At 44.0% G+C, this 12,055-nt stretch overlaps 5 protein-coding genes across 5 annotated transcripts; 2 read left to right on the top strand and 3 right to left on the bottom strand.

Annotated features, from left to right (window-relative positions):
- Positions 1-250: 250 nt before the first annotated feature.
- L201_005242 (uncharacterized protein) lies at positions 251-1,959 on the bottom strand (the record flags this gene model as incomplete). Its single annotated transcript, XM_066220975.1, has 7 exons — positions 251-335; positions 419-576; positions 636-1,016; positions 1,068-1,198; positions 1,254-1,524; positions 1,593-1,666; positions 1,725-1,959. 7 exons carry the CDS (start codon positions 1,957-1,959, stop codon positions 251-253), a joined length of 1,335 nt encoding a protein of 444 aa, XP_066077072.1.
- An 800-nt stretch (positions 1,960-2,759) lies between these two features.
- On the bottom strand, positions 2,760-4,326 carry L201_005241 (uncharacterized protein; the record flags this gene model as incomplete). The annotated part of the gene is made up of 5 exons (XM_066220974.1): positions 2,760-2,881; positions 2,944-2,962; positions 3,023-3,281; positions 3,341-3,836; positions 3,891-4,326. 5 exons carry the CDS (start codon positions 4,324-4,326, stop codon positions 2,760-2,762), a joined length of 1,332 nt encoding a protein of 443 aa, XP_066077071.1.
- Positions 4,327-5,051: 725 nt separating this feature from the next.
- Positions 5,052-7,705, top strand: L201_005240 (uncharacterized protein; the record flags this gene model as incomplete). The annotated part of the gene is made up of 10 exons (XM_066220973.1): positions 5,052-5,119; positions 5,177-5,210; positions 5,275-5,614; positions 5,662-5,806; positions 5,861-6,252; positions 6,307-6,328; positions 6,398-6,651; positions 6,728-7,020; positions 7,086-7,585; positions 7,651-7,705. 10 exons carry the CDS (start codon positions 5,052-5,054, stop codon positions 7,703-7,705), a joined length of 2,103 nt encoding a protein of 700 aa, XP_066077070.1.
- A 174-nt stretch (positions 7,706-7,879) lies between these two features.
- On the bottom strand, positions 7,880-8,505 carry L201_005239 (uncharacterized protein; the record flags this gene model as incomplete). The annotated part of the gene is made up of 4 exons (XM_066220972.1): positions 7,880-8,041; positions 8,104-8,118; positions 8,201-8,256; positions 8,373-8,505. 4 exons carry the CDS (start codon positions 8,503-8,505, stop codon positions 7,880-7,882), a joined length of 366 nt encoding a protein of 121 aa, XP_066077069.1.
- A 589-nt stretch (positions 8,506-9,094) lies between these two features.
- Positions 9,095-10,385, top strand: L201_005238 (uncharacterized protein; the record flags this gene model as incomplete). The annotated part of the gene is made up of 5 exons (XM_066220971.1): positions 9,095-9,349; positions 9,492-9,712; positions 9,848-10,039; positions 10,116-10,199; positions 10,262-10,385. 5 exons carry the CDS (start codon positions 9,095-9,097, stop codon positions 10,383-10,385), a joined length of 876 nt encoding a protein of 291 aa, XP_066077068.1.
- Positions 10,386-12,055: the final 1,670 nt, after the last annotated feature.

The following is a 12,055-nucleotide window of genomic DNA, read 5'->3' as shown; positions in this document are numbered from 1 at the left end:
ACACGCTTAGTCTTGTTCCTCTTCAGCCTTACGGCCGTGGAAGTCAAGGCGGTCGCACCGGACATACCCATGATCAGAAGCATTCTCGTTTTATGGTCGACATTGTGCTTCATCGGACGGATCGAAGTACCACATTGGCGCTCAGGATCGAATCCAAAACACTAAAATTCCCTACAATTCATCGCAAGACTGCATGCGCGCATTATTGCATGTACAATATTTTTACACAAATCTTCTCAGCGCCGAGTTGTTACATAACCTGTTGGAAGAGTTCCTCAAACTTGTCATTTGCTTCTTTGATACAATCGTGTGCGTAAAGGATTCTCTGTGTGTTCCTGCAACCGAACAGAGCTCAGCCATGTATTTCAAGTCTTAACTCAACCGTTTGTAACTGTGATAGCTGTTTTGCCAAACTCACTGATCAATAGCTTTGTCCGGATTCTCCCCACCTTCCTTCTTTGCAGCTTTAAATGCTGCATCTCTCGCTTCCTGAGCTAGACCACTGCTAAGATGAAGTCCTTTACCATTCGCAGCAGCAGTAAGTACAGCCCAGTCCGCTCGAGTTTTTCGCAACGCCTGCCACAAGTCCAAAGTCAGATCCAGTCTCTTCTCCCTGACCGTTTGACTGGACTCACCTGGTAAACAAGCAGCGCTTTGTGTATGTCATCCTTCGTCTTGATCTTGCCAAGCACTACCCCCAAAACAGCTGCGTCTTCTACAGCCTGAGCTGCACCCTGAGCTAGATGAGGCAAGGTCGGATGGCAAGCGTCACCAACTAATGCGGTATTTCCATCAATCCAATGCGAAAGTGGGGCATGTACTCTTAATTTCCACTCCAAAACATCGCCTTTCGGAACAAGCTGTAGAAGCTTCTGCACCCGAGGGCAGAAGTCGGAAAACATGTCTAACATCTCTTCTTTTGAGCCAGAAGCTGTCCATGAATCAGCTTCTACGAAACGTCGATCAGGATGTGCTGTAGACATATTGAAAAGATCATGTGATGCAATTGGGTACGCCTGGTACGGTCTGTCAGCTCACCGTTTACCTCTGAGAAATTGTATGCTTACGATAATGTGACGTTTCTCTCCTATCCATCGGTAGGAGTGTGCTCCAGTGAAGAAAGGTACCAATTCTGGATCCTCGTTTATCATAGACCTTTTTACGATTATACGATAGGCTGCTTGACCGGTATCTTCAACTGTACTCGATGGACATGTCAGGAAAAGCATCGCTAATGCATCGGATCAACTCACCATGGTCTACTTCGCCCTTTCGCGCTAGCATCGCAGTTCTAGCTTTGCTCTTGACGCCATCGGCTGCCAAGATGACATCCGCTTCTACCCACTGAGAGTCTGCCTCGTCTGGGTGACCATTTGATGTCGAGACTTGTGTCCTGTTCTTAACCAGGAACTTGTTATTGTCGAAATCCCATTCTGTCACTAGTTTTCCTAGATGAAGCTGTACAACACCAGAACCCTTGGCTCCGGCAACCAGACTCTTCTGCAATGCTGACCTATGTACAACCTATGGGTAGAAAATTGATGAGCAGGGCTCTCATTCAAGCCCCTCGACAGCGACACATTTCGACTCACATAAAACGGATAACCGAATTCTTTCTCGATATACTGGAAATCAACACTAGTCAAGACTTCGTCCCTCGCACAATCTATAGCACAGATCAGCACTTGAACCAATCCTCGAGAGTCGTTTTCAATTAGACTCACTCAACACACTGGCTCCATCAAGAGCGACGGCTTCGGCTCTAGCGATGTCTAGCACACCCCAGTGATCAAGAATTCGAGAAAGGTTGGGCGTAATATTGATCCCTGCTCCTACCTCTCCTATCTCTCTAGCGGATTCCCAAACGTGTATATCGGAAAATCCCTGCTTAGTCAGAGCTAACGCGCATCCCATCCCCCCCATACCAGCGCCGATACTATACAAGCGATAGTCAGACATGCTAATCTATGTTTGGGAGGTTTCATCTGAATATGCAGTCGTTCCTGTGAGACTCACATATGTATTTTAAGGTTTCTGGCTAGATCATTCGTAAGCGTCATTTTGTTGACTTTGTGAGTTTGCTCGATTGATTTGTAATTGCAAAATGCTGCTGTTATACAGAGATGCTGTTGTTATCAGGAGATATATCAAGTCTTAGAGCTATGAACTATCGTTTATACTTTTTCTGAAATCACTGGAAGTGATATGCGCAGATACTGTCAAAAATAAAGCACAAATAGATGCGATCAAAGGTATGATCGCCGCAATGGGTGCCCCATTGCTGTACGGCATTCGGTCAATCCACAATTGCGGGGTATTTCTCGATTCTAATGTGCATATCTGATCTCTTGAATGTCTGACCTTCAGGAAGTCAAGCGGAACCTGAAGAATAAATCGAACCCATCCGTAGAACTAGAAATCGGTAAAATAGATGAAATGTAAAAGAGCGCATTATGAAATCGCCGCTGCCAAATAGGTTGATCTTGACAAAACGTTACCCGATACTTTCAACAACAACGTAACCCCGGTAAACTAGGATTCGTACCTTCCTACAAGTGGTTGTACATTTCTCACTAACATGTTGTAGAATGTAATATGGCTTTATGACAATTGACCGAGCAAAAGCGCACAATGTATTATCGCATTATACCTTTCTCATTCGCCAAAATGACGTCTGCTCGCCTTCGCTGATCATACCTTAGTGAAAGATTCGTGCATACATGTACAAAAATTAGAATATGATCGAAACGCAGAATATCCTATTGAGAACCTTTCTCCTTTTTCCATTGTTCTATCAATGCTTTTCCGTAATCCTCACAGTTCGGCAACCGGTTGACGGTGTGGATGTGACATTTAGCGGGGGAGGTATTGGTAAGGAAAACTGTTAAGATTTCGCATTTCAGCAGAGTTAACATTGTCAGCCGAGAAAGAGGGATAACTCACTGCCGCAGTGGAAGTCGAACTGTTTGAGATTGCAATTAGCTTACATCGCAGTTTTGACACAAATTCTGACCTTACTCACCTCGCAAAAAGTCACAGGTGAATGTATTCGGAAATAGTATGGATCTCCTAGACCGAACTTTCCAATCCAAGCGAAATAAGTCTGATTTTCGTACTTCCTTATACGGTTCATCTTAAATTTCAGGGGGCCTTCGGGCAAATAGGTGTTGAAAGCTTGAATGATAGAATAGATCTCTTCTTTCTGAGATTGGGTGAAATTAGAGATTGGACAACCCTCAAATGGTACAACTCGGTTGTCTTGGTGTGCACCTCCCAGGTGTCTAAGCGTGTATGTTGGATCAGTACCGCAATTCCACATGGACATAGAATAAACGCCTACCTTTCATCAAAAGGATTCCATCGGTCTTCAGCCAAGCCGTGTTGGCAGTCCATGCCTTCATTCAGTTGCGCGAGTTGTTGATTCGAGGGAGATAAGCTTCTCATCAGGTTTAATCCTCTGACTTCTTCTTGACTAAACAGTCTCAATCCTTCATGTTCACCTACGTCGATTCGATCAGGCTCCGCACCCATGAATGTGGGACCAATAACCATTCTACGACCGACAAAACAGACTGCCAAACAGAGGTGATGACCAAAGAATGAATAACCCCATGGGTCTGTCAAACTAGGCCTTTGAGAATCGGATGGCAGAAATAGTCGAAAGTTATAAGAATGCTTGTTCAACACTGATGTTCCATTTACCAATTCTCCCAAGAAATGGTTTGTTAGAGTGCAACCAAGAGCTTTGAGATATCCGTCAGGGGATAATGACGCTTTGAGCACTTCATGAACCAAATGTTGTATCTCGGATGTTGTTTCGTCTAATCGGATTCCGCCTATATGTATGATCAGACTATGACTGGCAGGAAGTTCTGTCTCGTGGTACTCACCTTGATTGACGTATAATTCTGGATTAGACCAAGCTCTAAATTCGTCGTCATCGCCAACATCCCCTTTGATAACAGCCGACTTCGTTTCTGACGGCAAGCTTTCCAGCAGTCTTTCCACCGCTTTAACAGCGTCTTCGACAGGTGCACCTTCATCCTGCTCGTAATGGAAAATTGAAGGATCAGGATTTCCATCGGAAGAGAAACCCTTGTAAGGTCGTTCAATATTCTTGATATCTAAACGATTGATTAACCATGCAGGAGCAGGTACATCTCGACGTGATTGACACCATGATTGTGAAGTGTGATTGGCTATTCCTGCTATACGGGGGTGATCCGGTCTTGGTAAAATATCCCGGAATGATACCGTTGCCTCGGTGCGAGGTGTAGCTGGATCATCCTGCAAGATAAAACCTGAATTTGTGGGTGCTGGTGTCATCGTTTTTTCACCTGAGATAAAAATTCCGGTAAAGAATCTTTCCTTAGTCAAAGTCGTGTATCACAAACAGGTGCCTATAGCACGGAGAACAAAGGTGAAGATGCGAGTGGGGAAATTTTGATTATATATTGCTATTATTTATGTATAGCTATTAATTTTCATCTTTTCTTGTCAATCAGATTGACCCCCAACTGTGGGGCGCCATGATTGAATACCGGAAAGATACCGTTAATGACTGGAATACACCGCAAGCGGTGAATTGATCTTGTTTACTCACCCAAAAACATATTTGACCCTCGATCACATGAGTACAACTTTTACGCAGCAAATTCAGATCAGTGGAACCGCTGCGTAATTAGCATGCTACTGCTCCCACATAGTCTGTATGCCATGAATCGGTGTTGTATCAAAGGGGAAGGATTTGATGATCACACGAAGCATGCAAAAAGCATTAGAAATAAATAGAACACGGGAGCAGAAAGGCTTGCAACGGTGACGTGCGCCTTATGAATCATTTCATCTTCTAAGGCTAAGATCCAAGTTACTGACCATCATGATATTGTAACTTTTCCCATTGTCCTTATTTCGTTATTTGAATATAGGCATGAAGTCATGTGGGAATCCCGCATGTCATTATTAGCATATAATAATCTTTACCAATAACTCTCAATGATATCAATGGGGTTTTCAATTCTTAAGCAGACGAACCTATCTCAAAATTACAGATGAATGCTCCTATGAGCGACATTACCGGATCAACAGGACCAGCTACATCTCACTCAATTTCTTCAGCGTGAGTCATATCCATCTCGCAGCTGTTTCCGTAGCTGAAAGATATTCTATATCGTAGGAAAATAAGCTGTCTCGCTTGTCGTGCTGCCAAAGTGAGTTATATACTTTATCACGTATCTCCTTAATCAAACTGATGTATATAACATCCTGTTGAAGCGGAAATGCCATACTTCTGATGCTCATGCCAGATGTCGACGTTGTGCCAATCATGATATAACATGCGAGTACACCAAGCATCGACGTGGTCGAAAGAAGAAGGCATCTACAGCTAGTATCATCAAACCCCTTGAAGATGCTTCCATCGATTTGGCAACAGCAAATAATGTCGAAATATTAGGCGGTAGTGTCAACAATTCAACCGAAATAGACGAGTCACTCTCAAACGATCATGCACCCTTAGCCAGCATATCGGAAGACGAAGATGACCATATATCGGCAAAAGACACCTTGAACATACACTTCTCTCATGTGATTCCGAAAGATGGAGATTCTTCCCGTAAGTTTGATCCATACAAGCTGAATTGCGCTGAACAGTGTAGATAGCGTTCATAGTTGATGAAATAACACAATATCCTGTACCTTCCCCTGGGGATGACCCGTTACTCCTGCAACATCTTAGATCAGGGTGTCCTGATCCCGTCAAGGCTGGCTTGATCAGCGAAACAGACGCAGATGAGTTGTTTAATTTGTAAGTTCAAGGGACCATACATGCTATATCGTCGTTGACCAATTGTCCTTCCAGCTATTTCCAGCATCTGAATGCGATTTTAGCTATTCTTGACCCACGCCTTCATACGCCAAACTATTGTCGTCGACACTCAGCATTACTTTACACCTCAGTACTGGCTGTAACTGCAAAGGTTATTCGACCGAAAATATACACTCGATGCATGATGCTTGCCAACAAATTCGTCGGGCAAACTGTAGAATATGGACTGAGCTCTGTGCATGCTGTTCAAGCCTTGAACTTGCTGCATCATTGGAAGAAATCGGATGATCATACAAGCTGGAGACGTATAGGTTACGCTATCCGCATGGGTCAGGAATTGAGATTAGACATAAAAGGTGCGAGGCCGTTACCCACAGAAGAGCAGAATGCAAGGGAGATATTGAACCGAGAAAGAGCTTGGATGAGTGAGTTCACCTATAAGGGACTATTTCGACAAACGTGCTTATGCAACAGTGCAGATCTTATAATTGCCGATTATCAGTGAGTCGTAGAAGGGAACAACCGTCACCGCTGACGTTATTTTCGCCAATCTATGCCGCTTCTTCTTAGCCTCGCCATACATCATTCCTTACCCCGTATGATCCTTACGCAAGATGTAGATGATCCATCTGATTGGGTTGCTGATCACCCTCAACTACACACTCCAGGAGAATCATCTCTTGGTCCTTTAGTCACTTTCAGTAGGATGTGTAGGTTCTATGCCGACAATCTTCGTACAACAAATAAAGACTCAGATATGAGAACGTTAAGTTGGTTGGAACTGGAGTGGGCGAGATGGAGGGGCAGATGGCTGGAGAATAACGGTGAGTCATGGAGTTAGGTTATCCTGACCATGAAGCCGTGATATGTAATTGTCACGCTAATTCCTTCGTGCTACAGGCCAATTTCGCTTTTCTCAACCCCAATTATCAACGTTTCACCTCTGCGATGCCTATTTTCGTTTTCATATCGCTGAATATCGCTTACTCGCCATTGCGCGTCATGGTGATCCCAAGCAAAAGATCGATCTTCAGGACCCCAAACCTCTCTCATTTGCATTCTCCAATTGTGTGGATGCTGCTTTAGGTGTAGCATTAGTCTTACAAAGTGATTTGGCACCGTATGGGTATCTGCCCTATTGTTTCTACCTTACTTGGGTAGCTTTGGCGGTTACCGCTATATGGCTTGTAAAAGTGAGTAATGCAGAATTACGCTCTTTTTACGAACTTCCACACGATAACTGATTTAACCCTACCAGAACATTGCGCCTATGAGTCCCGCTGATCGGGCAAGGGTGATTGGTATATTATCAGAAGTTCAATACTGTACTGAGGAAGCTTCTCGATCTTCCGATGATATGGCGGCTTATACCCATCGATTATTAAAGCACTTATTGACCGGGATTTCACCAGAATGGCAGTTGGCATCATTCCTAGTCAATCCAACAGCGTGTAACACTCCGATAAGGGCTACACCTGAACCCGCCCCGTCCATGTCCAATATGGATGCCCCAATTGTAATTCCGGATTGGGAACCCTCCAGTGCTCAAGAGATAATACAAGGTTACCTCTGGAATCAACCTTCTACTGGTGATATGTCGAATCAATTTGGGATGATGCCCACGACGGGTTTCGATGTCAGTAATCAACAGCAAGCACATCAACAGTCGCTGCATTTGCCACCTCACCAGTCTGTCGACAATATAGATCAAAACAACGTGACGGACCTGCTCTTTCCTGCTGCGGATGACGATTTCTGGTAAGTACTATGACTGATATTGTCCTTTTGTAGTGTACTCTGCTGAATCAGTTAATTTGATATAGGAAAAATCTATTCCCTTTCGCTGAATCCGGAACTAACGTCATATCATCTGGCTGATGATGCACAAGCATAGCGAAAATGGATGAGGAACCCAGTAACCTTTACGATTATATTACATTGCATTTGACGAAATTGCATGAAACATTATGAATCTATCGTTTGATGACAAAATCATCGATGGATCATACAAAGTCTTTGCGTCTAACGGAGGATTTGTCATAGTATGCGTGTCTACTCCTGAGCCATAATATCATCAATTCTCTCCATCAGGTATTTTACGATTCCGTCTGGACCAACCTGAACTTGCAGTCCAGTCGGGATACCGTGTGTCTTGATGCCTGGGATAGTTTCTCTAGCAATAGTCTGTATCTCCTCTTGTTGTTCGGGAGTCCACTACAGACAGAACCGTAGTTAGCGAACTGTTTGATCGATATATCAACCCCGAACCAACTCACCATAGAAGCGCAGAACTACAAGAAGGAATGTCAACCGTCAGCGTTCACTTCTATTCCGTACGCGATGCTGCCAATGAGCTCGATCTGTTAAACTTACCAAAATACCGGGTGGGGGCTGTATGGATTCTAAAAGAGGTTTAACACCTTCAATAGCTGGAAAGAAGGCATGAAGTATGCTTAGTTGTCGTCCACCCATTTATCCGTCACATCAATGGCAGCAGAAAAGGGAAGTACGGGTTCCAATCCATTTCCCATACATATAAACTTACTAGTGGTATTTCCCGCGTGCACGATATTGTACTTGTCCTTGACATTTTCGATGACTGCTCCAATAACTTTCTTAGCTCGATCTGGTGCAGTATTTACTGAGACTAAATTGACTGGCGCGGCTGACGAGGACATTGTACGTTTCAACAAAGATGTAGTTGTTGGATTTCGGATTATGGCGCTATACAAGGTCTTGGTTGTAATGATCGACATGGGAATTCTAGCGAATAAATAAGAAGAGATCAAAATTGTCTTTGGAAGTCGTCAAGATATTTAGTTGATGGCATTCAGCTTGGCAAGTCTATGTGCATTAGGTAGATTACGGTCCGAAATGCCAAAAAGATCTGGGAAAATCGCCGCATCCACTTTGATTTGGCTTCGGCGTATTTCTCTTTTCTCGTACTGAACCAACACGATATTGCGGGGAACTGGACTACAGCTAGATTGTTCCTGAAACTTTCAAAAAGCGGCGTCTTATATGTACTGATTCTATAACAACGCGCAGCTCAACAGCGAGATACCGTATACTAACCGGTAGGAGCTATCGCATGTACCATAATCGAATACTTATTTCATCAATATCATTTAAGATATAAAACGCAAGGTCTTCCTTGCAGCGTATTCATACCGGCGCATTTATGACATGCTTCTCAACCGACTTCCGAGAACAATTATTACAGCTAAACCCATATTGCAGCTCACCGACTTCAATATTTCAAGAACAATGGTCTCATATACGAGATTAATTCGATTCATTCCCAAATCATCATCACCCGAACCAATTATCGGAGAACCTATAGATGCAAATGTGGATGTGGGGATAGCATCGTATGGATCGAAGCCTATTGAAGTTGAAGTGTTTTCGGGAAAATCGGTTCTCAATCCAGGTCAAAAAACAGGTAGAAAAGAGTTTGTAGACAAACTGTTGAGTCCATTAGACCAGAGGGAAATTGGGACGATTAGGTGCATCGGATTGAACGTGAGTCTTCGATGTCTCGACATATCAATTCATCACTTGGGAATGCATACTTCTAGTTTGAGTAGATGTCAATTACACCACATTCGGCTTGTACTCTATGTTTCATTCCGCCAGATTGTGGGCTGACCTATGTATCAATCAGTATGTCAATCACGCAAAAGAAGTCAACTTACCTATACCAGACACTCCAACGTTATTCATGAAACCTGCAACTGCCTTAGCAGACCCCTATCCAGCTCCAACTATCATTCCTAAAGCCTTTGTATCCGATAATGCAGCGGATTTTGAATCTGAGGTAGCATTGATTATTGGCAAAGCAGCCAAAAATGTTCCAGAAGAAGAAGCTTTGGATTACCTACTTGGGTGAGTTTGTGAGGAGCTGGGATTCCTAACATATGTTTTCCTTAACTCGAATTATCTTTCGTCGATACCGCAAATGATTCCCTTCATTCTGTTCTATATGCAAATTTCTAATCAATGCGATAATTTACCACATAGTATAACCGCTGCCAACGACATCTCCTCTAGAGAAGCACAGTTTGCGCAATCCCAGTGGTGTTACTCAAAGTCCTTCGACGGAGCGTGTCCTGTTGGCCCAGCAATAGTACCCATTGGTCATATCGCAAAACTCGAAGACATCAAGATATCTGGTGTCCTGAATGGAAATACTGTGCAGGAAAGCAAGCTTGAGTGAGTGTCGATCTTCTTCTACAAATCGTTGAGAATGTGATGTTGAGTAAAACGCTAACCGGCTTACCGAACCCAGTGATCTCATATTCTCCATCCCCAAAATTATCTCATTTCTATCGCAAGGGACAACTCTCCAACCGGGAACTATCATCATTACTGGGTAGGTTCGAGAATTCCATTCCCTGCAGATAGCGATGAGCTGACTCTTATATCGCATCTCAGAACGCCAGCAGGAGTTGGGTGGTCCGCCAAACCTAGAATCACTCTCAAAGATGGTGATGAGTTCAGAGTGTTTGTTTCGCATGGTGTTGGAACGTTGATTAACAAGATCGTTGAAGAAAAGTGAACATATCCTCCAAGTACTATACTCTAATTCTGTTTGTTGCTTTGAATATAATGTAGTCCTCCTCGTATAGCGAGATTCAATGCGATGCACATTTTTCTGTGAATGAATGGCATTGTCAATCCACATGATACATGACGTTAAGCTGCGCGATGGGTTTGTGGTGATATGTAGCGGCATTCTCAAGCAAAGTAAACATTTCTAAATCACCGCAAGTAGGTAATCAGATACGATGAGACTATAATGAATGGAAAAAGGTGTCAGTCTACTGAGGGAAATCTACATATAAAATCTTATAATTATTGAGAAAATAGCGCCGACCATATTTAGGTAGTCAACTAACTACTTTATCTATCCCACTGTTTATGCGACATATTCGATACGCTATACGAAAAAGATCAACAACTCACTTTATAACCCTCAACGAGATTCATCCGTAAACAACCTTACAATCCTATTCCATCTATTTGAATCGGATTGACACCATGCCCCTCTATATATGTTTCTGTCCCGACGCTGAAGGAGCATTCAATAAACGTGTAGAGGCTAGAGCAGGACATTTGGCGATGGGTTGCATCACTTTTCGCAACCATCAATGCAACAGTAAATTCCAAAGTACCTAATATCAAACCTAAAGGTGAGTAGATGTGAGATTGAAGAAAGTGGAAGTCCAACGCTTATATACGAGATTTTCCGATAGGTAATGGACATGCTGGTGATTTTTCCAATTCAGGATATACAGCAGCTGATCCAGATTGTTGGTGGACATGGAAACAATGTACCAAAGGAGATCCAGATAATGGGATCAACGCAGATTTCACCACTGTGCCAGAAGCAAACAGGGTTAGGGGGGTTAGGGGGTTAGGGGGTTAGGGGGTTACATGCCGGTCCTGGGGGGGGGGGGGGTCGGTCAGGTCAATTTTTTTTGCATCTGTTTTCCATTGAATAACGGTAGTCAGAGCTGTTCTGAACCTCTGAGTATGATTCATGAATCCATAGACGACTTGTGAAAAAAGTTAGAATTTTTTTTCACTTGGCCCGGCTGACCCCCAAACCCGAGTGAGGCGGTGATGGTGAAAATCTCAAGTCATCCGGTCCACAATGCACTTATGCATTTCAGACAAACACTACGTGGTAGAGGGAGGTTCAGTTAGCCAGGATAAAATAGTGTGAATGCATGGAGCGTGATGTGTGTTGAGATATAAAATATTTTCAGACGACTTGCCATTCTGACCCCTTAGGAAATTTGACCCGCCACAGTACCAAAATGGGCGATGGTGACAGCCATGCACGATTTTTTTCATTTCTGTCTGACATTACCAGTAGGGAATCAACTGATTAGGGGTTAGGGGGTTAGGGGGGTTAGGGGGTTAGGGGGTTAGGGGGTTAGGGGGTTAGGGGGTTAGGGGGTTAGGGGGTTAGGGGGTTAGGGGGTTAGGGGGTTAGGGGGTTAGGGGGTTAGGGGGTTAGGGGGTTAGGGGGTTAGGGGGTTAGGGGGTTAGGGGGTTAGGGGGTTAGGGGGTTAGGGGGTTAGGGGGTTAGGGGGTTAGGGGGTTAGGGGGTTAGGGGGTTAGGGGGTTAGGGGGTTAGGGGTTAGGGGGTTAGGGGGTTAGGGGGTTGGGGGTTAGGGGGTTAGGGGGTTAGGGGGGGTTAGGGGGTTAGGGGGTTAGGGG

The sequence above is a fragment of the Kwoniella dendrophila genome, chromosome 7 (genome assembly GCF_036810415.1).
Source record: "Kwoniella dendrophila CBS 6074 chromosome 7, complete sequence".
Lineage (NCBI taxonomy): Eukaryota > Fungi > Basidiomycota > Tremellomycetes > Tremellales > Cryptococcaceae > Kwoniella > Kwoniella dendrophila.
The sequence above is the reverse complement of the archived record's forward strand: the minus strand, read 5'-3'. Positions and strand labels throughout refer to the sequence as shown.